At 40.9% G+C, this 24,636-nt stretch overlaps 1 protein-coding gene across 1 annotated transcript; it reads right to left on the reverse strand.

Moving 5' to 3' along the window:
- Window positions 1-10,062: 10,062 nt before the first annotated feature.
- On the reverse strand, window positions 10,063-15,778 carry foxh1 (forkhead box H1). Its single transcript, XM_088322866.1, has 3 exons — window positions 15,446-15,778; window positions 13,980-14,084; window positions 10,063-10,980 (listed from the first exon to the last, which is right to left on the reverse strand). Exons 1-3 carry the CDS (start codon window positions 15,776-15,778, stop codon window positions 10,063-10,065), a joined length of 1,356 nt encoding a protein of 451 aa, XP_088178992.1.
- Window positions 15,779-24,636: the final 8,858 nt, after the last annotated feature.

Consider the following 24,636-nt stretch of genomic DNA (forward strand, 5'->3'; position numbering starts at 1 on the left):
ATCAAGGTTTCTTCATTTTCCTCATGTTGAGGTTTTTGAGTTTTTCCTTGCCCTCATGTAGGTTTTAGATCAGGGGATGGTGTCATAATCGTCTGTAGTTTACAATAATCTGTTATCTGTACAGCCTTTTGAGACTCCTTGTGATTAAGGTAGTCACAAATAAAAATGACTTACCTTATGCATTGTCAAGGTATTGGATTTAAGACTATCAGCATATCACAGTTCACGGATCCCTTAACAACGAGGGTCGTTGGGGCGCCACTTCCTGTGGTGTGTCTTGGGCAGGGTTGGGTAGGGTTACTTTAACTTGATTACTTTCAATTACTTTTGGATTACTCCAATACCAAATATGCTAATAAAAGACAAAAGAAACTAAATATGAATAAAATTACTAAATTTTGTGCAGGCTTGGAATTCATGGAACAGCAAAAATGATGTTGGCAAGCTGTTTGGATTTATTTTCGTTTTGTTTCTGTCGCATTTTATGTTAGTTTTGCCGGAGATCAAAGAGATCAAAGCCAGGAGAGAAAGCTTACCACGTGTTGTGAGTCATAATTGTATTCATATTTAGTTTCTTTTGTTTTTTATTAGCATATTTGGTATTGGAGTAATCCAAAAGTAATTGAAAGTAATCAAGTTAAAGTAACCCTCCCCAACCCTGGGCTTGGGCAAGTACAGCCTGGTGGCGCTCATTCCTCTCCTGGCCGTATTTTGAGTGTTTTGGTTTGATACGCCGCATCAAAGTGATATAAATACAACATTTGGCCTTTTTTTTCTATGCAAATAAATAATCACAATTACCAAACACATGTTTGTTTCCTAATCCTGAATCGGAATTCGTAGAGCAGAAGAAGGCGGGTATCCTCGTCACCGAGCACAAAAGGGCAACGTCGTACATTTCAATTTGCAAGCGATTGCCGGGGTGTCGCCCGGCATTGTCTTTTATTCGGGTGGAGTGTTTTGGGGGTGGATGTCTCCCCCCCCCCCGCCCTCTCCTCCCCCTTTTTAGGTGAGGAATGACGCAAGGGGGTTTTGCACGGTGAGGGAGTGCAGGCCTCCTAGGCTGATAAAGAAACGGCGAGCACCACGGAGGAAGCAGCAGGGGGTCGACGGCTGCAGGATTTTGGATGGAAATCAGATGCTTCAAATTCCGATCCAGAACCCGCGAAAGATAACTCGTTTATGGATCGTTATTCCTGTGATTAAACATCAGCCGGGGTCCAATGAAGATAGGGGAAGTAGTACCAACCCCCCACTCTACACTCCCTTCTCAGCCGACCCCTGATTATCTTGAGCTAGAATCTGATAACATCTGTTTAAAAACTTAGCAAAGATCTAAACACTGAATGTTGTATTTGTTTTGGTATTATACATAGTAAGCAGTTTTACATTAACAAAGCATGATAGTGATTCCTTAGACCAGGGGTCGGGAACCTTTTTGACTCAAAGAGCCATAAAAGCAAAAAATATTAATTTTATTTTGGGAAAGAGCCACACCATATATTATGAGACAAATTTACTAAATTGCTAAACCGGCGCCCCAGACAAAAGCTTAGTCTTCAGCACATTTATTTTTGATGATTTGATCAAAATTATGAAAAGAGAATAATGCCAGAGCCCCTGTCCCAAATTCAACAAACATACCACTTTAAACTTGTCTCTTTCTTGCAATTACTCAAGATCGGTTAAACTCCTTTTGACCCTTTTTTTCATACATATTGGTTTCAAAACCAGATGCAAGCATTTATTTTGTAAAAACGTCACAACATTCTGAGAATAGGGAGCCTTATGTGCTTACCTTTGGCGAGAGATGGGAGGGAATGCTTGTACTTTTTGCATAGCTCCACCCATCCCTCCCACTCACCCAATCAAATGACTAAGTTCTCTTCCGGTGTTTTGGCGTATTTACAGTTCTGTGGATTCATCATAAAGTATCTGAACACTGAACACAGATTATATAGTGAACTTTTAAATAAAGGATTCTTTAGCGTTGTACAGCCAAAACGAGTTTTTTTTCCCCTTTTTTTGTGTGACACCTTGACTGTAAATTGTAGTGAAAAACGTGCCCTATATATACTGCGAAGTGTTACCTTTGTACTTAGCTTTGGTTTGGCTTTGCGTGTACCTGAATAGGATAGACAACTCCGGTTCTGAACAAAATGGAGAAATTTTGCATGCAATCAAATTGGTCTCTGAGCCACAGATACTCATAGAAAGAGCCATATATGGCTCGCGAGCCATAGGTTCCCGACCCCTGCCTTAGACCAACCATGTCCCAAGTCCGGCCCGGGGGCCAGTTGCGGCCCATGATCAAATTTTCACTGGGCCGCAACCTCGGTCAGAAAATGTATATTATGTGGCCAGCCCACACTTGTTAAGTCTCCCGATTTGGTCGGGAGACTACCGCTTTGGCTATGATTCTCCCGCCTACCGATCTGAGAGCAACATCTACCGATTTCTAAAAATGTCTTTTTTCTTTTGGGTCGCTGAAATTTTTATGTGAACTAAATTTTGCCGATTAAAATGCAGCCGAATTATCCATAGTCTTTATCATCGTCTTTTTTGCCGTTCTGTACCGGAAAAAGCTTTGATCGAGACTCGGCAATCATAATCTCGAACTCCACGTGATTTCATTCCTCCGAGAGCAGCAGTTGAATAAGAGTGCTACATATGGCTATGTAAAAGAACACCAGAAAATTTTGAATAATTACCGTAAATTCCAGACTATAGAGCGCACCTGATTATAAGCCGCACCCACCATATTTTGGGAGGAAAACCGATTTTGTACATACACAAGCCTCACCTGTATATTAGCCGCCTGCGCCCACACTGAGAAAACGCAATTCAAATAAAATATTAATCAATACGCGATAAAGTCCAAAAAACACAGCCGGTAAATCAAACGGAAAACGATACCGGTACTTAAGATTTAATGCAGACCTGCAGAGTCCAGGTGCCCGTTGAAAGTAATCCAAGGAAAAAAGTGTATATTTCCAAAGGTAAGGGTGGGAAAAATATATATCCACTATTGTCGGCCGCGTCCACAAACACGTCTCACCTTTACTCCACTTCCCGTCAGCCCGCGTTTGCCCCGCCCCTTCTTTTTCATTTGCTCGTACAAAACATATTAGAATAAGTTTCTAAAATAAATACATTACAAAAATATACAGTTGCAAGTACATATTATACATGGTTACACATATTTACAAAGAAAGACGGTACACCGAGAGAGTTTTCAAAGCTTTATAATAATATAACTTTCATCCCAAACCATGCCTGTGAAGGGTAGCAAAACGCTACTAGCAACACGCTCTCAACACAGTAAACAGCTCTGTTAAAAAAACATACCGTACTTATACTAAGCACGGTAAACCGTCCTCATCTTCCCCCCTCATAACCGACGTCATCAAAGTCGTCTTCCTTCAGTATGGGAAAGAGACTTTGTCATATAGACGTCGTCCCACGCTCCCTTACTCAAAAAAAAAACACTAGCATCTCGCTCGGTAAGTATAGTTTACGTGCGGTTGCTCTGTTTCTCTCTATATCGGACTGCTCGATTGCGTTTAACTTGAAAGTTGCGTCATGTTCCTTTTTGTTGCAATTTGCATGATGAGGATATGTCTAATTTGTGCACAAGCTAAGAAGTTGCAGTCTAAATCTTACCTTTTGTACTCGAGCGCCGCTGGCGGCCGTTAGAAAAATTACATAAATTGAAAGTTTGGGAAAAAAGTAGCGGCTTATAGTCCGGAATTTACGGTAAACATTGTAATAATCACATGTAAACATAAAATAACAATAAAGTAGATCGAGAAACGAATTTTATTGTTGTCTTTTCAAATAATAATAATAATAATAATAATAATAATAAAAATCGCGTCGAAAAAAAAAATCTCCCGATTTCCCATTATTGAAAATTAACATGTATGGGCCCTCCACTAATGTGTGCAGAAAATAAATTCACCATTTCACCAGATGACGGCCCCTTGACAACCTTGCCTTTGGCTTTCTGTAAGAATTTTAGCCCAACCCATTTCTGACGTGCTGACTGTAAATTAAAAAAAAGGAAAGTTGACTGTGAGGGCCGCCACTTCCACTACAAGTGGAAATTGTAGTATATATCCGAAACAACTGCGTCTGCCTAATTTTCCAAGAGACTGAAAATATAATATTAAGGTGCACTGCCAGAAGAAACAAGCAGACTACAACAAGCTAACTGGAAACAAACGCTGTGGAAGGGAGAGGCAACTGGAAGGTATTTTAACGGCACAGCAGCGATTTTTCCCGAGATTCTGCGGGTCAAATGAAAATGCTGCAAAGGCGAGCTAACAAGGCCGCGAAGGTCATCGCCAAGCACTACTAACCTTTCTCGAAATGTTAATTTATTGAAGACTAATCAAAGAATGCCAGGCTGATAAGTCGACCCTCACTCATTTTGAGCTTACCAGATCTGGCCCGCTTTCTCAAAAGTTTGGACACCCCTCCCCTAGACGATAAAATTCAAACTCAAATATATAAAGTCTTTATTTAAAAGGACATAGTGTATTATTTGGGGCCCCCTATTGGTGTAAATAATAACAATAATAATAATAGAAACCTTCAGGTATTTAAAAACTAGAATAGCTGTCACTATTAGTACATTACATGTGTTGGGGCACGAAATCAGGCATTTCCCTTTGGGCTTAATCTTTGGCACATGAGAAAAAAAATCCCAAAGAGTAAGACAGAAGACTAAAATCCAAACCCAAATAGGTAATTGTTTTTATATATTTATATATATTTTTGAAAAAGAGTTAACTAAAGATGCAAAGAATCGAAGGACAAACCATAAGAAAACTGGTAACGGGAAGTTAAAAAGCAGCTCTTCAGTCATCCTCTTGCTCATTTTTGTTAAAAATGCTGAGTAAACAGTTTTGGAATTTTTTTCACATCTAGGGTAACCTATGCAACTGCCTGTGAAAGACAGCGGGCAGATCGAAACTCTTTCCCTTTTCTTTGGGTGGATGGACACACTAACAAAAAATATAACTTTTATAAACACAGTATATACTGTACATAGTTCGATCCCACGCAACATTATCACCACTTTTGCTTTTCTCGCAGGTGATTAAAGAAAAAAACTATATTGATTTGAATAATACGCAAAAATACAGTATAATACAGCGTGTTTTCCAAAAAATGTATGTCTTTTGAGGCGTACATATCCCAGAATAGACATGAGTAAGGCGAACAAAACTATAAGATCATAAGATTTATTATTCTGAATCTAAATTTCACTAGAGACATGGCATATATCAAATGGGTAACCCATACCTCTTTTTGTAAACACCCCGTATAATCATGCATTTTTTTATATACTCGTACGTCATTAAATTTGTGTATTTATTTTACATCACGTGAGCCTCACCTGGAGGGAGCTGACATAATTTTCGGCCATTTTGCTGCTACGGGTGCCCAAAGAAAACAAATAATTTTGCAAAGACTGAGCGAATAAAACCAAACCAGAAACTCTTTCGGGTCACTTTCAGTCTCCAAAGTTTGTATCCTTCCCTGCGCTTTGTGGCACTCGTTTTCAGTTGCACGGCCAATGCAGTGACATCAAACTGCCAAGGTAACTAAAACAGAGGTGCTGAGTCTATTTTTGTGGCAATTTTTGACATAATGGTCAACCCTTCTAACTGTCTGTGTAACAACACTGCTGAGTCAGCAAAACAAAAAATGCCAAGTTAGCTTTTTTTGTCAATTTTCACATTCGGGGTAACCTACCTAAGTGCCTGTACAAGATGGTGTTGAGTTTATGTTCTAGTCGTCCTGAAAGGGGGATTACCTCATGTGCGGTCCCTTTTCAAGGTTTCTTCATTTTCCTCATGTTGAGGTTTTTGAGTTTTTCTTTGCCCTCATGTAGGTTGTAGATCAGGGGATGGTGTAAAAATAGTCTGTAGTTTGCAATCGTCTGTGATCTGTGCAGCCCTTTGAGACTCCTTGTTATTAAGGGCGTCACAAATAAACATGACTTTCCTTATACGTTGTCAGGGAATGACATAGTTTTAGGCCATTTTGCTGCTACGGGTGCCCAAAAAAAACAATAATTTTGCAAAGGCTGAGCAAAAAAACCCCAAGAAAACTCTTTCGGGTCACTTTCAGTCTCCGTAGTTTGTATCCTTCCCTGCGCTTTGTGGCACTCGTTTTCAGTTGCACGGCCCAATACAGTGACATCAAACTGTCAAATATTACACAGTATCCCTTTAAAGTTTTCCATCGACAAAGCATATTACATGTTTCATTTAATGCGGTGGGAAAAGGAAAATTCCAGCAACATTAAACCAGAAACTTGAACAAAGCAGCATTTTATTACAGACCCATTTGAGAACATCAACATTCTTCACACAGTTTAACCCCGGAGGTTAAAATAAGGCAGTATTTTCTCCAAAAAAAAACAAAAAAAATCCAACAGTAAATGAGGGCAGTTGTTTCCTTCAAGAGTGCAAAATAACCCACAGTGCAAATACCATTTGTCGACAGTAGAGAACAACACGAGGTAGTGGTTTTAAAGACGTATATTTAAAGGGATATTACCAGGGATGGGTAGGGTTACTTTAACTTGATTACTTTCAATGACTTTTGGATTACTCCAATACCAAATATGCTAATAAGACAAAAGAAACTAAATATGAGAGAGAGAAAGCTTACCACGTGTTGTGAGTCGTCATTTTATTCATATTTAGTTTCTTTTGTCTTTTATTAGCATATATGGTATTGGAGTAATCCAAAAGTCATTGAAAGTAATCCAGTTAAAGTAACCCTACCCAACCCTGCATATTACAACGAACAAAATGGATCCCTGCAAGTCACTATGCAATGTAAACTTCTGATCATTTATCCCCAATCGATGCTCTATTCAAACCGAATAAATCAAATCTGTTCAACGGCTTCGTAACATCACAAAGTTTTATCATATGCGCGGTTCGCTGCCCAGTTCCTTTCAAACAATCATAAAAGTCGGTATAAAACACATTCAGATGTCCAATAAAGGTAAACGTACTCATAAAAAGCAGTGCAGTCATAATGGGAATGTGAGAAAATGCAAATCGAATGAGGTAGATAAGCTCGGTTGTACAATTTGAGGTAGTTCCATGGTAATCCTGAAGGGGGAAGCGGAACTCATTTTAAAAATAGGTTCTCGTTACAACGTGGCACTCCGATATCGTAGTATAAATAAAGTTGCAAGATCATTAAGTTTGTATTCCGATCTCAGGATGGCCATCAGGTCACTCCAGTCGACAGGAAATTGATATCACTGATGATCAGCCAATCGGAGGGCAGCTTTTAGAAGTCACATGACCAAATTCAGAAAATGTGTGACCGTGATTGGCTAATGTCTTATTAACTGTACTAGGTTCAACAAGTGACAAAATGGCCGCCTCTTGTAATGGGCACAACTGTGGGGAGTGTTTTTCTTACTTTTGTGACTATATTTGTATACAATACAATACAAAATAATCGGTATTCATATAAGGTAGGTTTTCGGAATTTATTTGAAAAATACCTACAATTTAGTCCTTTTTCCTTATTTTATTAGAAATAATTTCTAATGTCAAAATAGAGAACTGTATTTTTCTTATTTATTTAAAAATGCAGTAAAATAAGTAATTACAGTACTACATTTTAGGTGTTTTTCTTGTAACATTGGAAAAACTACTTAAAGAGAATTATTAGTATTGCCTAAAAAAAAGTTACACGATATAATTTATAAATACTGCGAAATATAGATCGTTTTATATTTTTAAATTTATTTTTGTTATATTTGGAAAACATACCAAATATGGTCAAAACATTGATTGAATAATTTGTAGTTGAAAAAAAATAATTTTAAAATATTAAAACAGTATGTCAAATGGGATAAATTATGACAATTCTATATGCAATTATTTTTCTGATTTTATTTGAATTTAAAGAAAGATAGCAAAAGAAAGAAATCAATACTTAAAATGAGCAAAAAAAGCAAACTTACTCCGCCAGCTAATAATCAACGAATGAAAAATTTGATAAAAGGGGGTGCACGGAACATGTAAAATCAAATTTTGAGTGTACTTCCCCCTTTCAATTTCCTTTTGCACCTTCGAGATGAAAAAAAAAGCCAGTTTGTGGATTCGATGAAATAAAGCAGGGGTCTCCAACTCACGGCTCATGGGCCATGGCTATACGGATGCTAGCCCTGTGCTAATTTATTAAGCAGCACCCAAAATATACAAGCTAATGTTTGAGATCAATGTATGGTGCAATCGACATTTCGTTCTGTGTACATTGTTACACAGAATGACAATACAAGGAAATTATTATTATTATTATTATTATTATTATGTCTTCCCTGCAATATGATTGGCTAGCTACTTCCTGGTTTGACAGACATCGCAGAGTAGACGTTTAAACAAACGAATTGGGAAATATTAAAGTGTGGAGCGAATGACCGTCAATACTGTTGAACTGAAGCTTAAATGACATTGGCGCTATCTTACATTGAACTTTGTCAGTGTCTGCCTTTGAAAACCTAATGCTTCCCAACAAACTCTTCCTTCTGGTTTCTCCATTATCCAACATTTGGCTTTGGTACTGTGACTAAAAATATATGTACTGCCTTTTTGTAGGTCATCTATATCACCGGTGCTTTGGTGATTAAGATCCGGCTCTTTCACCACCGAAACCCGGGTTAGATTCCCGTTACATCCAATCAATGGCGGATATTTTTAGACTGATCTATCCTCGCAAAACTTTGAGCTCTTCCCTCCATAAAATGCACGTTCTACACCAGGGGTGTCAAACTCATTTTAACTCGGGGGGCCACACGATAGAACAAACATTCTGTCGGGGGCCGGACTAGATTAGAGAGAAAGAAAAAGAGAGCGAAAGAAATAAGAGAAAAGGGAGGGAAAAGGAGAGAGGGCGGGACAAAGAAAGAGAGAGAGGGAGAGAGCGTGAGAAACAAAAGAGATAAAAAGAGAAGTCGTGAGAGAGGGGGAAAGAAAGGGAGCGGAAGAAAGAAATACAAAGAGAAATAGAAAGACAGAAGGAGAGAATAGAGAAAAGAAAGCGCAAAGGGTAGGAAGAGAGAAAGAGAAGAGAGAAAAGGAAGAGAGGAAGTTAGAGCAAAAGTTAAAAAGACGCAGAGAGAAAAAGAGACAAAGAGCAACAAAGGAAGAGAAAAAGAGAGACACAGAGAGTGAAAGAGACAGAAAGTGGAAGAAAAAGGGTGGAAGAGAGAGAGAGAGAGAGAGAGAGAGAGAGAGAGAGAGAGAGAGAGAGAGAAATAAAAAGAAATATAAGTACAGTGTCTTTGTTCGAGGCCCCTTTCTTTGGCAACATCAACTTGACATATTTCAACCTGCAGTTTGTTTTTCTCATGCGCTTCTCCTGTTTAAAAACTTAGCAAAGATCTAAACTCCGAATGTTGTATTTGTTTTGGCATTATACATAGTAAGCAGTTTTACATTAACAAAGCATATTACTGATTCCTTGGACCAGCCATGTCCCAAGTCCGGCCCGGGGGCCAGCTGCGGCCCATGATCAAATTTTCACCGGCCCGCGGCCTGTCTGTTGTCTCGCGGGCCGGATTCAATCCCTTAGCGGGACTGATCCTGCCCGCGGGCCGCCTGTTTGACACCTGTGCTCTAGTTCCAGCGCCCCCCCAAGTAAATTTTGAGACCCCTGAAATAAAGTGACTTTTTTTTTTTAAGAGTCAATACCTTAGTGTCAGGCAGCACGGCGGCGCAGTTCTAAGGTCTTGGGAACCCCCTGTGTGGAGTTTGTATGTTCTCCCCGTGCTTGCGTGGACACTCCGGTTTCCTCCCACATTCCAAAGACATGCATTTCATGTGGATTGGCCGGTCCAAATTGTCCCTAGGTGTGAATGGGCGAGCGAGTTGTCTGTCCCTGTGTCCCCTGCGATTGGCTGGCAACCAGTTCAGGGTGTCCCCTGCCCACTGCCCGATGATTGCTGGGATGTGCTCCAGCACCCCCCGCGACCCTACTGAGGATAAGCGGTGCAGATAATGAGTTGAGACCTTGGTGTCAATACTGAGGGTATCGATTCAGAGACGCCACGTTCTGCAGGCTGTACTGACTTCCTGCTTGATGGTGCAAGTTTTGATTGGGCACCATCAGCGCGTCAAACACACTCTTATTGGGCGGCACCGACTGCAGCATGTTGTCCAGGTCCATGATGACGGGAGGGGGCTGCACGGAAACCCGCCCGTTGGGGAGAATAGGCCAATAAGCGTGGCTCAGGTAATGACCCGGGGCCACGCGAGAGCTCCCGTAGCCGTAAATCGGAAGTCCGCCATGTAGGGGCATTAGAGTACTGCTGTTGAACCGCATGCTCGGGGGGGCCACGGCGTTGGGCGGGGCGTATTTGGCGTAGGAGGTCGGTAGCTCCCAAGGGGCCGCGATGGCGTCCCTCCTCGACGATTTATGTAACGGAGGGTTGTAGTCCTCGTAACCTTCTCGATGCTCCGGAGGAAGGCGCTTACCCTGCAGGGACCCTCCCCTCCAGTCTTCTTCTGAGGAGGAGGACGAGGTGGAAGCGGGGCTCGCCGAGCTCGCCGAAACGCTCCGGGCGGAGGAGGCGTAGCGAGGCCGGGCGGGGGGCGAGGACGACTCACCCCAACAGGCGTCCGACACCCCCGGACCGCTGGGCGGGCGAAGGCTGTGGAGCAAAGAGTCGATGGCGAAGGACGAGTCCAGTTTGGGTCGGAACAAATCCTCTTCGGACGGGGTCGCGGAGTCGGCCGGGACTGACGGGGGCGGTAAAGGGTTGCAGTCCGGTTTGTGTCCCTGCAGGATGTAAGGCGCCAGGTCCTGAGCGAAGATGGTCTCGTCTTGGCGGGACACGGCCGTGTTCTGTCTCTTTAAGAGCTCCAGGGGGATGCAGCTGAGCTCCACGGCCCAGAAGTTACCTTTGCCCTGGGGCTTGCTGGGGTCCTTTAACACCTGCGGGTGAAAGTAGGGGCGGCTCATAAACAATGTTCCCTGTAATTTTCCACGGGTCCGAGCGTTCACACAAAGTCGGTGAGCAACACTTGAAACAACAGTGAGCCACCATAATCCCAAGTGTGGCAACTAAATCATTATACATTGTCCAAAACTTGACATCAAGTTACATTTTGCTGAGTTTCCGACGATGCTAAATTATTTTTCTCTTTTGAATGAATTGACTCATGTACTATTGCAAAGGTTGTACGTCCTACAAACTTCATTTGTTTTTACAATTCTTTCACAAGATTTCCGCTTCTTTTATTCCTGGTATCTTTTTTCGCATAATACTAACATTTTTGGGGACTTATTTAGTCGGTTGCACGATACTGAACCATATTTAATTACATTTTTTTAGTAGAAGTACAATGTTGGCAACAAGATTCACTTGATATAATTGGAAATTATTTGAATGCAACACAAACTTTTTCCTCTTTTTCCGTTTTTATCTCCTTTTTTAAAAAAAAATCTCATTGTGTTTATTTTTTCCTTGCTGATACTTTTTTCTTGCTTTTTTGTTCTCTATTACCTTTTATCCCTTTATTTACTTTATTTTCTTCTGGCTTTTTTTCTGAATTTTTCCTGCTTTTTTTCTCTCCTTTTGTTTCGTTTTTTTCTCATCTTTTCACTACTTTTTTTTTGTATTTTTTTCGTTTTTGTTCTATTTCCCCCTTCCTTTAAGTCATTTTGTGCACAATTGTATATAACATTTGGTCGTGTAGGGATTAAAGAAGCAAAAACAACCCAAAGAGCCTTTTGGGACCCGAAAGAGCCGGTTCTTTTTAGTGAGTCGGGCCGAAGAAGCCGGTTCTCGAAAAACTCTTTACTCAACTTTGTTCTACATCGACATCGACTTTAAAATACCGCATTTAGAACACAGCGTCAGGGGAACCCGTGTATTTTTACCTTCATGCACTGTAACTTTGACTTAATTCGCTTTTTAATTAGCAATTTCGAGCCCTGATTTTTGTGAGCTGGCTAGATTTTCTTGTACGCGGAAAAGCTCTGGGTAGCGCGCAATTACGCACACACGCAGCTTAGAGGGATAGCCTAGTCACTGAATACAGTGGTACCCCTTTATATGAGCACCTCTAAAGACGAGAATTTCGATATACAAGTTTTTTTGGACCAAATATTCTGCGCGCTATACAAAGAAAAATCCAGGTCACAAGCAGTACCACCAAGAGACTGCTCTCTGTTCCAGTTTGCACATGCAAACTATTACAGGCAAAAAAGGGATGTAAAAGATATCAGTTCATGTTAAATTAATTTTACAGTAACTTTAATTGTAAATGTACAATTCCCCTATTAAGCGATAATAAACACATTGCAGCACCTATTTACTCACAGCAAAACGGACTAGGTGGAATTCCGCAATCGTATTCGCAATTTACGATTAAGTTGTCATCTCCTACTGGATTGGAGGCAGAAAACAATACTGATTTAACTGATACAAAAAATTCATGAACTGTAAAATATTAACTTTGGTGCAGCCGATATGATGGCTACTGATGCCCTAAAGGGACAGTGTGTACTATTTGGCTCCCCAATTAAACAATATTGATTTCAATAATAAGGAAAATTACATGAAACGTGTATTCTCTTTTAAAAATACTTGTAAATTGAGAAATTTCCATTTATTTTACATCACAAAAACCTCACCAATAGGGACCTGCCATATTTGTCAGCCATTTTAACTGCTACAAGTACCCAAAATAAAGACAAAATAAGAAGAAAAATGATGCGATTTAATCTCGGAGTCCCTAAAGTGCATCTTCCTTGTGCTTTTTAGCACTCGTTTTAAGCTCCATGTCACAATGCAGCGACATCTAGGGGCAAAATACTACAGGGACCAGGAAGATTTGTCAGCCATTTTGCTGCTACAGGTACCCAAAATGAGGCCAAAATTGGAAGAAAAAACGTGCGATTTCAGTCTGAGTCTCCATAGCGTATCTTCCTTGTGCTTTTTAGCACTCGTTTTCGGTTGCACGACACAATACAGTGACATCCTGGGGCAAAATAATACAGGGACCAGCCAGATTTTTCAGCCATTTTGCTGCTACAAGTACCCAAAGTAAAACCAAATTGAAAGTAAAATGGTGCGATTTAGTCTCTTAGTCCCCGTAGTGCATCTTCCTTGTGCTTTTTAGCACTCAATTTCGGGTGCATGACACAATACAGTGACATCTAGGGGCGAAATAGTACAGTGTTCCATTAAAACTTAGCCTGGGGATAATTGAGTACAGGTATACGATTATGAAAAATGTTTACATCCAATAATATAATTATAACTGTTACCCCGAGTAACATATTTTGAAACTTGGGTAATTTTTTCCGCCTTTAAAAACATTGATTTAAAGAGACAGTGTGTATTAATAAGGACCCTCTAGTGGTAAAAAAAACATTAAAAAAAAAGAAGTTTATTTAAATGATGAGCAAAACTTGAGAATTATCATATCGCACATTTTTCGAAATACTCGAAGCCAAAAATTCGAGAAGAAAAATGGACTGAATGGTCTCCTTAGTTTGTATTCCTCTTTGTGCTTTGTAGCACTCGTTTTCAGTCCCACAAAATACGGTGGAATGTAGTGGTCAAATAATACACACTGTCACTGAGTTTCAGATTTTGACATTTTTGGAGAATTTTGCATCGTGGATGACCATTTGTTTTTGGAAGTCATCACATACAAAATAACCCTGATCAACTTTGATGTCATCCAATACTCAACAAGTGGCAATATTTTGGCTAGGACAGGGATTGGCAAACCAAAATGTTTGGAGCCATTTTGGACCAAAAAAGAAAACATCTTAGGAGCTGCAAAAAAAACCCAAAAACAAATCAATTTTCCATTATCAAACTTTTTGGGAAAGTGCCAGGGAGCCACTAGGGGGCGCCAAAGAGCTTGCTATTTCTGACCCCATGTTTCAACCGCCAATGTATGAATCAGCACACAAACCTTAACAAAGCAGTCGTACGAAGACAGATTGTGTCGCACGGAATCCTTCCAGCCTTTGTAGTTGCCCTTAAAGAAAGGGAAGAGGGTGCTGATTTCCTTCAGAATCTGAAATCAAAACCATAAAATGTAAAGCACGTTGACGACAAAGCCATATTTCACTCCTTATGTCATAACAGTTGAGATAAAATTTGGTATGTGCACCTTGAAAACTACTGGTTGGTTTGGCCATTTAATACCGGCCATTTTCAGGCTATACTAACAAAAATGGAGCATGAACTCACTCTCCTCCCTCCCCTATTTGCTTCCTTTTGTGTTGTGAGATAAAAGTAAGTTAAAAGCAGATCAGTGTTGTGGAAAATATTATAAAGGCTCTTAGAACTCAGTTTGGCATTAAGGTATAGAGAAAATATTCTACTTTTCACTTTTTAAAGACACCTCATAGGACGCACCCCACCTTTAAATGGTTCAGGATGTTTAATACCGGCCATTTTCAGGCTATACTAACAAAAATGGAGCATGAACTCACTCTCCTCCCTCCCCCATTTACTTCCTTTTGTGTTGTGAATCCCGGAGTTGAAAGTAAGTTACAATCAGATCGGTGTTGTGGAAAATATTATAAAGGCTCTTTGAACTCAGTTAGGTATTAAGGTATAGAGAAAATATTCTACTTTTCACTTTTTGAAGACACCTCAAAGGACGCACACCACCTTTAAATGGTTCAGGATGTTTAATACAGGCCATTTTCAGGCTATACTAACAAAAATGGAGCATGAACTCACTCTCCTCCCTCCCCCATTTACTTCCTTTTGTGTTGTGAGTTCCGGAGTTAAAAGTAAGTTACAACCACATCAGTGTTGTGGAAAATGTTATAAAGGCTCTTAGAACTCAGTTTGGCATTAACGTATAGAGAAAATATTCTACTTTTCACTTTTTAAAGACACCCAAAGGACGGACCCCACCTTTAAATGGTTCAGGATGTTTAATACCGGCCATTTTCAGGCTATACTAACAAAAATGGAGCATGAACTCACTCTCCTCCCTCCCCCATTTACTTCCTTTTGTGTTGTGAGACCCGGAGTTAAAAGTTACAATCAGATCAGTGTTGTGGAAAATATTATAAAGGCTCTTTGAACTCAGTTAGGTATTAAGGTATAGAGAAAATATTCTACTTTTCACTTTTTAAAGACACCTCAAAGGACGCACCCCACTTTTAAATGTCCTAATTGAGAAAATGAGGCTTTATCTAATCATACCTGCGATTCATATCAGCATCTGGTTTCGAGCTTATCACAGTAAACCTAATAACAGCACGACTGTGTCACCGAGCTTTTCTGTTTTCCGTCTAATATTGACCAACAACACCATCGCTCTAGTTATTTACCCACTAAAGACAAACAGCTCCGTGCGTAAAACACACCCAAAATCGCGTCAAACGCGTTAATTTTTCTTAAATATATAAATCTTACCTCCGACAAAGTCAGCTTCTTCTCCGGGGAGCGTTGGATCACCATGGCGATCATAGCAAGGTAGGAGTAGGGAGGTTTAGGATACCGCTGGTAGTTTTTCTTCTTGCCGCCTCGCGCTCCGGTCGTGCCTGGACCGCCGCCGCTTGACGCATCCCGGGATGCGGCGGGCGGAGCGAAGCCTTGCAACGGCCGCGCTGCTACGGGTTGCTCCATGGACGCACCGGCGATGCGTTCCTGTTGCTTATCCGCACTTGGGAGCATGTGAGCCCGGTTGGGGTCGCTCCAGTGGCCCGGTGGTGCCATCAGGCTGCGCCCCGGCCACTGCTTTGTCATGCTTAGTGTGTTCCAGGGCAAGGGGGACTGAGATAGGGAGGGAGAGAAAGAGGGGGGGTCCTTAACTTTCGGCAGACTGCTGGCTCCAGGCGGACTATTTGAAGAGCAAACAATTAACAGTTTCATGTAAATCCCGCTGCGTAATCGAGAAGAGAATGACGCGTTATCTGATGAGAAGGTCCGCGGAGGGGGGGGGGGGGGGGGGGTTGTTTCGGGACAGATGCCATATTAAACCTGTAAATTGCTTTTATGATCAAATATAAATTTACTTTGGCGCACCCTTGCCAGAAAGGTGAGAACCACCGGGAAAAGTACAATGGAACCTCGGTTCTCGACCATAATCCGTCCCAGAACCCTGTTCGAAAACCGATTTGTTCGATCACCGTAATCATTTTTCTCATTAAAAATAATGTAAATCGTTTTAATCTGTTCCGACACCCTGAATGCTTACCTTGGATGTTTAACGTAAACATGAAGCTAACCCAGGCTAATCATACACGTTATCGTAATCTTCCGTACAAAAGATTACGCTAACATCTCATCTCATCTCATCAGCCGTACCGCTTATCCTCATTAGGGTCGCGGGGGGGGCTGGAGCCCATCCCAGCCATCTCCGGGCAGTGGGCAGGGGACACCCTGAACTGGTTGCCAGCCAATCGCAGGGCACACAGGGACAGACAACTCATTCGCTCATTCACACCTAGGGACAATTTGGACCGGCCAATTCACCTGAAATGCATGTTTTTGGAACGTGGGAGGAAACCGGAGTGCCCGGAGGAAACCCACGCAAGCACGGGGAGAACATACAAACTCGAACGTGTAAAAATAAAAAAATCAGGTTGTTTACAAGTCATTTAGCACCCGGGTCTCCACAACAAGTGGTGAGCGGTTCATTGGAAAAGGGGCTCCGTTCCAACACCCTGAATGTCGGGCTCCGTTCCAACACCCTCAATGTTTAACGTAAACATGAAGCTAACCCAGGCTAATCGTACACGTTATCGTAATCTTCCGTACGAAACATTACGCTAACATCAACGTGTAAAAATAAAAAAATCAGGTCGTTTACACGTCATTTAGCACCCGGGTCTCCACAACAAGTGGTGAGCGGTTCATTGGAAAGGGGGCTCTGTTCCAACACCCTGAATGTTTAACGTAAACATGAAGCTAACCCAGGCTAATCGTACGTTCGCGTTATCGCAATCTTCCGTACGAAAGATTACGCTAACATGAACGTGTAAAAATTAAAAAATAAAGAAAATAATTATGAATAGGATTTCTTACCTTTGTGGTGGTCAGCAGAAGGCGCTCGCACACCTCTTTCATATTTTGCTATTATTTCTTTCTTAAATGCAATAGTTGTACGCACTACTTTTCTTTTTTCACCTGTAGCAACTTTGCTGCTTGCACTGACTTTCTTTGGAGGCATAATTAGGGGCTAAAACACTTGGTACACCTATATTAAAAGCGAAAGCAAAATGAAGCACGTCCGCACGCGATAACAGTTGGTCACGAAAAGAGCGATCTACACCCGTACGCCGCTCAGCATCGCACCCTAGCGTACGCACTCATGCATTACCGGCGTTCGAACTCCGATTTTAGTTAACTTTGTGTTATTGTTGCTATTCTTATATCATAACTGTTATTATTAATATTATTACAATTGTTGTTGTATAATGGGTGTGTTTAATAGGGAAGATGAAGGGGGAGGGAATATAAGCATTTGCTTCTTACTACCCCTTTTCGAACACATTATGTAACATTATTTTGTTGTTGTTGAGTTATTGTTTTTGTTCTGTTTTTATTTTGATGTTCGAATGAAGTTTTCATTCATTTATTCAATGCCAGGTTGCTCTCCATATTAATGACGATTAAAGGAGATGTACGGAATTTGGAACTTGGTGACTCTCTGTTACCATCTCCTGGGTTAAAGTCATAAACACAGCCTCAGTCAGCTCATTCCTAATGTCAAGTCATGTTTGTTTGTGACGCCCTTAATCCTAAGGAGTCTCAAAGCCCTGCACAGATAGCAGATTGCAAAGAACAGATTATAATTACACCATACCCTGATCTAAAACCCACATGAGGGCAAGGAAAAACTCAAAAACATGTCAAGTCAAGTCATGTTTATTTGTGACGCCCTTAATCTTAAGGAGTCTCAAAGCCCTGCACAGATAGCAGATTGCAAAGAACAGATTATAATTACACCATACCCTGATCTAAAACCCACATGAGGGCAAGGAAAAACTCAAAAACATGTCAAGTCAAGTCATGTTTATTTGTGACGCCCTTAATCTTAAGGAGTCTCAAAGCCCTGCACAGATAGCAGATTGCAAAGAACAGATTATAATTACACCATCCCCTGATCTAAAACCTACATGTGGGCAAGGAAAAACTCAAAAGCAAGTCAAGTTATCTATATTTGTGACGCCCTTCATCACAAAGAGTCTCAAAGGCCTGCACAGACAGCAGATTGAAAACTACAGACTATTATTACACCATCCCCTGATCTAAAACCTACATGAGGGGAAGGAAAAACTCAAAAACGTGTCAAGTCATCTATATTTGTGACGCCCTTAATCACAAGACGTCTCATAGGGCTGCACAGACCACAGATTATTGCAAACTACAGACTATTATGACACCATCCCCTGATCTAAAACCTACATGAGGGCAAGGAAAAACTCAACCTCAACATGAGGAAAATTAAGAAACCTTGAGAAGGGACCGCACATGACAAATTTCTAAACCCCAAATCATGTTAATACGATAGTACATGTGTTTCTACTTACTATTTGAATCAATGGTGTTTTTTTAAACGATGAAGGAAGCATTTTTACACCACTAGGGGTCTCATTCTACCATACACACCGGGGCTTTCAACATTTAAAAAAGCTCAATCAAAGCAATAGCTCTAGTTTTGAACTCCTTGCCTCATGGGAGAAGCCTACCGTGGTTTACTCCACCTCGGGGCATGAATTCTGCAAGATTGAGGTCATTTGCAGAATGCGCGTGCAAGTACATGCATTTCTTAGATGCGTGGATTTTTAGGGGATTGGGGATGCTTTTGGGACTGTATTTGTATTTCCTTTTGCTTCCCCTCATCACAAAATTTCACGAGACACATTATTGTGGGCAGAAAAAGGAAAGAAAACCAACAAAATCAGAATAACATGGGATGTGGTCCCTCTCAAACGTATGCTACAGTTTATATATTGCTTTCTTGCTCTGAAAAACAGGATCAATAAGATGTAGGTTCTGTTAGGAACTTTTCCTCGGATCAGTGTTGTGGAAAATATTGGCCTTTTCCTAATTTCACGTTTTCATGCTACACTAACAAAAACTGCAATGATGAGCCTAGAGTCACTCTCCAACCTACCCCACCCATTTTCCTTCTACCTTGTGTGTTGTGCGTCCTGAACAGCTTTGATTAAAGTAAGAAAAAAAAAGTTAAAAAAAAACATAGGCATGATGGGAAAAATATGAAATCTCTGGAGGTATTATTAATCTTTAGATAATAGAGAAAATATTCTACTTTCAACATTTTAAGGACACATCCGGGGCAATTATAGGTTCAGAGCTTAGGGGGCGCTGAGCACCCAGAATGTCCGGCCGGTTAATTTCACTTAAAGTGATATGACATCTAAAATTCAATTACAATCATTTTAATGAAAATATTTTGCTAAAGGCTTTTTAGCTTAAAAGCCAATTTTTGTCAACTGAATGCTTGTTTTACGGCAGTTTTTATTAATTGAATGTTTATTTTTTTTAGATTATAGTATGGCACTCTTGGGCTTTTTAAATGACATGTTCTGACCGTAGTAAACCGGAGCCTCCACAGACTCTGCCGCTATGACGCAAGTGCCACTAGCCGATTAAAAGGGGAGCTGAGAGGGGTGGTAGGAAACAAATGGACTGAACCATTTCAAGGCAGTGGTGTATTTCCGAAGCTGCGTTGTTCACATTTGTGTTTTGTTTTGTTTTTTATATTTAAGCCAATCCTGTCCTACATTATGGAAAAGAGTGTTTTTTTAGGGGGGGTGTTTGGGTCAAAATTGGGGGAGGGGGTCTTGAGCACCCCCAAAACGGGCTGGTTACACCCATGCGGAAAACGTATAAGTTGACGGGTATGCTAATTATCTTACAAATGCATAACGACCAACGCTACCGCTTTATGCATAGACTACCGCTTTTCACCCCCTAGAACTCATTTTAACCTTAGGGCCACACAATAGAACAAACGTTCTCTCGGAGGCCGGACTAATAGATTGGGGAGAAAGAAGAAGGGACAGAAAGAAATAAGAGAAAGAGAGGGAGAGAAAAGTCGAGAGGGTGGGAGAAAGAGAGAGAGAGAGAAATAGCAAAATAGCGAGAGGAGGGAGGAAAAAAAGAATAAAATCCAAAGAGAAATAGAATGAGTGAAGGAGAGAAAAGAGAAGGGGAGAAAGCAAGAGGGAGAAAGAGAGAGAGAGAGAGAGAGAGAGGGAGAGAGAGAAATAGCAAAATAGCAAGAGGGCGAAAGAAAGAAAGAATAAAATCTAAAGAGAAATAGAATGAGAGAAGGAGAGAAAAGACAAGGGGAGAAAGCAAGAGAGAGAGAGAGAGGGGGGGGGGAGAAAGAAAGAATAAAATCCAATGAGAAATAGAAAGAGAGAGAGAGAGAGAGAGAGAGATAGCAAAATAGCGAGGAGGGAAAGAATAAAATCCAAAGAGAAATAGAATGAGAGAAGGAGAGAAAAGAGAGAAAAGAGAAGGGGAGAAAGCAAGAGGGAGAGAAAGAGAGAGAGAGGGGGGGAAAGAAAGAAAGAATAAAATCCAATGAGAGAGAGAGAGAGAGAGAGAGAGAGAGAGAGAGAGAGAGAGAGAGAGAGAGAGAGAGAGGGGGGGGGAAAGAAAGAAAGAATAAAATCCAATGAGAAATAGAATGAGAGAGAGAGAGAGAGAGAGAGAGAGAGAGAGAGATAGCAAAATAGCGAGAGGGGGAAAGAATAAAATCCAAAGAGAAATAGAATGAGAGAATGAGAGAAAAGAGAAGGGGAGAAAGCAAGAGGGAGAGAAAGACAGAGAGAGGGGGGGGGAGAAAGAAAGTATAAAATCCAATGAGAAATAGAATGAGAGAGAGAGAGAGAGATAGGTAGCAAAAAAGCGAGAGGGGAAAGAATAAAATCCAAAGAGAAATAGAATGAGAGAAGGAGAGAAAAGAGAGAAAAGAAAAGGGGAGAAAGCAAAAGGGAGAGAAAGAGAGAGAGAGAGAGGGGGAAAGAAAGAAAGAATAAAATCCAATGAGAAATAGAATGAGAGAGAGAGAGAGAGAGAGAGAGAGAGATAGCAAAATAGCGAGAGGGGGAAAGAATAAAATCCAAAGAGAAATAGAATGAGAGAATGAGAGAAAAGAGAGAAAAGAGAAGGGGAGAAAGCAACAGAGAGAGATAGACAGAGAGAGAAATAACAAAATAGCGAGAGGGGGAAAGAATAAAATCCAAAGAGAAATAGAATGAGAGAATAAGAGAAAAGAGAAGGGGAGAAAGCAAGAGAGAGAGAGCGACAGAGAGAGAAATAACAAAATAGCGAGAAGGGGAAAGAATAAAATCCAAAGAGAAATAGAATGAGAGAAAGAGAGAAAAGAGAAGGGGAGAAAGCAAGAGGGAGAGAAAGACAGAGAGAGAGGGGGGGAGAAAGAAAGTATAAAATCCAATGAGAAATAGAATGAGAGAGAGAGAGAGAGAGATAGCAAAAAAGCGAGAGGGGAAAGAATAAAATCCAAAGAGAAATAGAATGAGAGAAGGAGAGAAAAGAGAGAAAAGAGAAGGGGAGAAAGCAAAAGGGAGAGAAAGAGAGAGAGAGAGGGGGAAAGAAAGAAAGAATAAAATCCAATGAGAAATAGAATGAGAGAGAGAGAGAGAGAGAGATAGCAAAATAGCGAGAGGGGGAAAGAATAAAATCCAAAGAGAAATAGAATGAGAGAATGAGAGAAAAGAGAGAAAAGAGAAGGGGAGAAAGCAAGAGAGAGAGATAGACAGAGAGAGAAATAGCAAAATAGCGAGAGGGGAAAAGAATAAAATCCAAAGAGAAATGGAATGAGAGAAGGAGAGAAAAGACAAGGGGAGAAAGCAAGAGAGAGAGAGGGGGGGGAAGAAAGAAAGAATAAAATCCAATGAGAAATAGAAAGAGAGAGAGACAGAGAGAGATAGCAAAATAGCGAGGGGGGAAAGAATAAAATCCAAAGAGAAATAGAATGAGAGAAGGAGAGAAAAGAGAGAAAAGAGAAGGGGAGAAAGCAAGAGGGAGAGAAAGAGAGAGAGAGGGGGGTAAAGAAAGAAAGAATAAAATCCAATGAGAGAGAGAGAGAGAGAAATAGCAAAATAGCGAGAGGGGGAAAGAATAAAATCCAAAGAGAAATAGAATGAGAGAATGAGAGAAAAGAGAAGGGGAGAAAGCAAGAGGGAGAGAAAGACAGAGAGAGGGGGGGGGAGAAAGAAAGTATAAAATCCAATGAGAAATAGAATGAGAGAGAGAGAGAGAGATAGGTAGCAAAAAAGCGAGAGGGGAAAGAATAAAATCCAAAGAGAAATAGAATGAGAGAAGGAGAGAAAAGAGAGAAAAGAAAAGGGGAGAAAGCAAAAGGGAGAGAAAGAGAGAGAGAGAGAGGGGGAAAGAAAGAAAGAATAAAATCCAATGAGAAATAGAATGAGAGAGAGAGAGAGAGAGAGAGAGAGAGAGATAGCAAAATAGCGAGAGGGGGAAAGAATAAAATCCAAAGAGAAATAGAATGAGAGAATGAGAGAAAAGAGAAGGGGAGAAAGCAAGAGGGAGAGAAAGACAGAGAGAGGGGGGGGGAGAAAGAAAGTATAAAATCCAATGAGAAATAGAATGAGAGAGAGAGAGAGAGATAGGTAGCAAAAAAGCGAGAGGGGAAAGAATAAAATCCAAAGAGAAATAGAATGAGAGAAGGAGAGAAAAGAGAGAAAAGAAAAGGGGAGAAAGCAAAAGGGAGAGAAAGAGAGAGAGAGAGAGGGGGAAAGAAAGAAAGAATAAAATCCAATGAGAAATAGAATGAGAGAGAGAGAGAGAGAGAGAGAGAGAGAGAGATAGCAAAATAGCGAGAGGGGGAAAGAATAAAATCCAAAGAGAAATAGAATGAGAGAATGAGAGAAAAGAGAGAAAAGAGAAGGGGAGAAAGCAACAGAGAGAGATAGACAGAGAGAGAAATAACAAAATAGCGAGAGGGGGAAAGAATAAAATCCAAAGAGAAATAGAATGAGAGAATGAGAGAAAAGAGAAGGGGAGAAAGCAAGAGGGAGAGAAAGAGAGAGAGGGGGGGAGAAAGAAAGTATAAAATCCAATGAGAAATAGAATGAAAGAGAGAGAGAGAGAGAGAGAGAGAGAGAGAGATAGATAGCAAAATAGCGAGGGGGGAAAGAATAAAATCCAAAGAGAAATAGAATGAGAGAAGGAGAGAAAAGAGAGAAAAGAGAAGGGGAGAAAGCAAGAGAGAGAGAAAGAGAGAGAGAGAGAGAGGGGGAAAGAAAGAAAGAATAAAATCCAATGAGAAATAGAATGAGAGAGAGAGAGAGAGAGAGAAATAGCAAAATAGCGAGAGGGGGAAAGAATAAAATCCAAAGAGAAATAGAATGAGAGAAAAGAGAGAAAAGAGAAGGGGAGAAAGCAAGAGAGAGAGAGAGACAGAGAGAGAAATAGCAAAATAGCGAGAGGGGGAAAGAATAAAATCCAAAGAGAAATAGAATGAGAGAATGAGAGAAAAGAGAAGGGGAGAAAGCAAGAGGGAGAGAAAGAGAGAGAGAGAGAGAGAGAGAGAAAAGGAGACAGAGACAAAAGAGATAAAAAGAGAATTGGCGAGAGGGGGAAAGAAAGAGAGAAAGAATAAAATCCAAAGAGAAATAGAATGAGAGAAGGAGAGAAAAGAGAGAAAAGAGAAGGGGAGAAAGCAAGAGAGAGAGAAAGAGAGAGAGCAAAAGAGCTTTGGTGATTAACATCCTGCTCTCTCACCACCGAAACCCGGGATAGATTCCCGTTGCATCCAATGAATGGCGGATATTTTCAGACTGATCCATCATCGCAATACTTTGAGCTCTTCTCTACATAAAATGCACGTTATACACAAATAAACAAGGTAGTTTCCCGATTCTACTTCTTAAGACTTAAGGCGATCCCCTCAACAAAGGCGGAGTCTCGGAATGGCCATCTTTTGTTGGAATTAACGCGCTGCTAATGTGCCAACTCTCGCTTCCCAGCAAGACAGTGAAAACAAGTTGGATTAGGAGAACCCCCGTTGTTAACACAATATCTCCCACCCCCCCCCTCTATTTACAAAAAAAGGGGAAAAAAAGCTGTTTAGCATGTGAGTAGTTTCGGCCGCCCATTCAAAACCAGTGTCGGTGGGCGGGACACACCTCGGACATAAAAAAATAGTTTACAAAATAGCCTCTGAGAAAATAATTGCTAATCGCACGTTCGTGTCTGATAATCACAGTCGGATTTACGTTTAAATGAACCTACATCTTATTGATCTCGTTTTTCAGAGCAAGAAAGAAATATATAATCTGTAGCATACGTTTGAGGGGGACCACATCCAATTTCATTCTGATTTTGTTGGTTTTCTTTCCTGAAGGATTTTATACATTTGACTATTGTTAGGCAGCACGGTTAGCGCGTGTGCGGCACAGTTCTGGGAACCTCCTGTGTGGGTTCAAATCCAGCTACCGGACTTCCTGTGCGGAGTTTGTATGTTCTCCCCGTGCTTGCGTGGGTTTCCTCCGGGCACTCCGGTTTCCTCCCACATTCCAAAGACATGCATTTCAGGTGGATTGGCCGGTCCAGATTGTCCATAGTTGTGAATGAGT

The sequence above is a fragment of the Urocampus carinirostris genome, chromosome 18, assembly GCF_059441175.1.
Source record: "Urocampus carinirostris isolate Australia breed hairy pipefish chromosome 18, RoL_Ucar_1.0, whole genome shotgun sequence".
NCBI lineage: Eukaryota > Metazoa > Chordata > Actinopteri > Syngnathiformes > Syngnathidae > Urocampus > Urocampus carinirostris.

Bases quoted from the DNA above. Each gene is read 5' to 3' on its own strand.
- foxh1 (XM_088322866.1), bottom strand. From the start codon at position 15,778: ATGACAAAGCAGTGGCCGGGGCGCAGCCTGATGGCACCACCGGGCCAC. The intron at 14,085-15,445 runs GTAAGATTTATA...TTTTGATTTCAG, and splicing joins AGAAGCTGACTTTGTCGGAG to ATTCTGAAGGAAATCAGCAC. The intron at 10,981-13,979 runs GTTTGTGTGCTG...TTTCACCCGCAG, and splicing joins CGTACGACTGCTTTGTTAAG to GTGTTAAAGGACCCCAGCAA.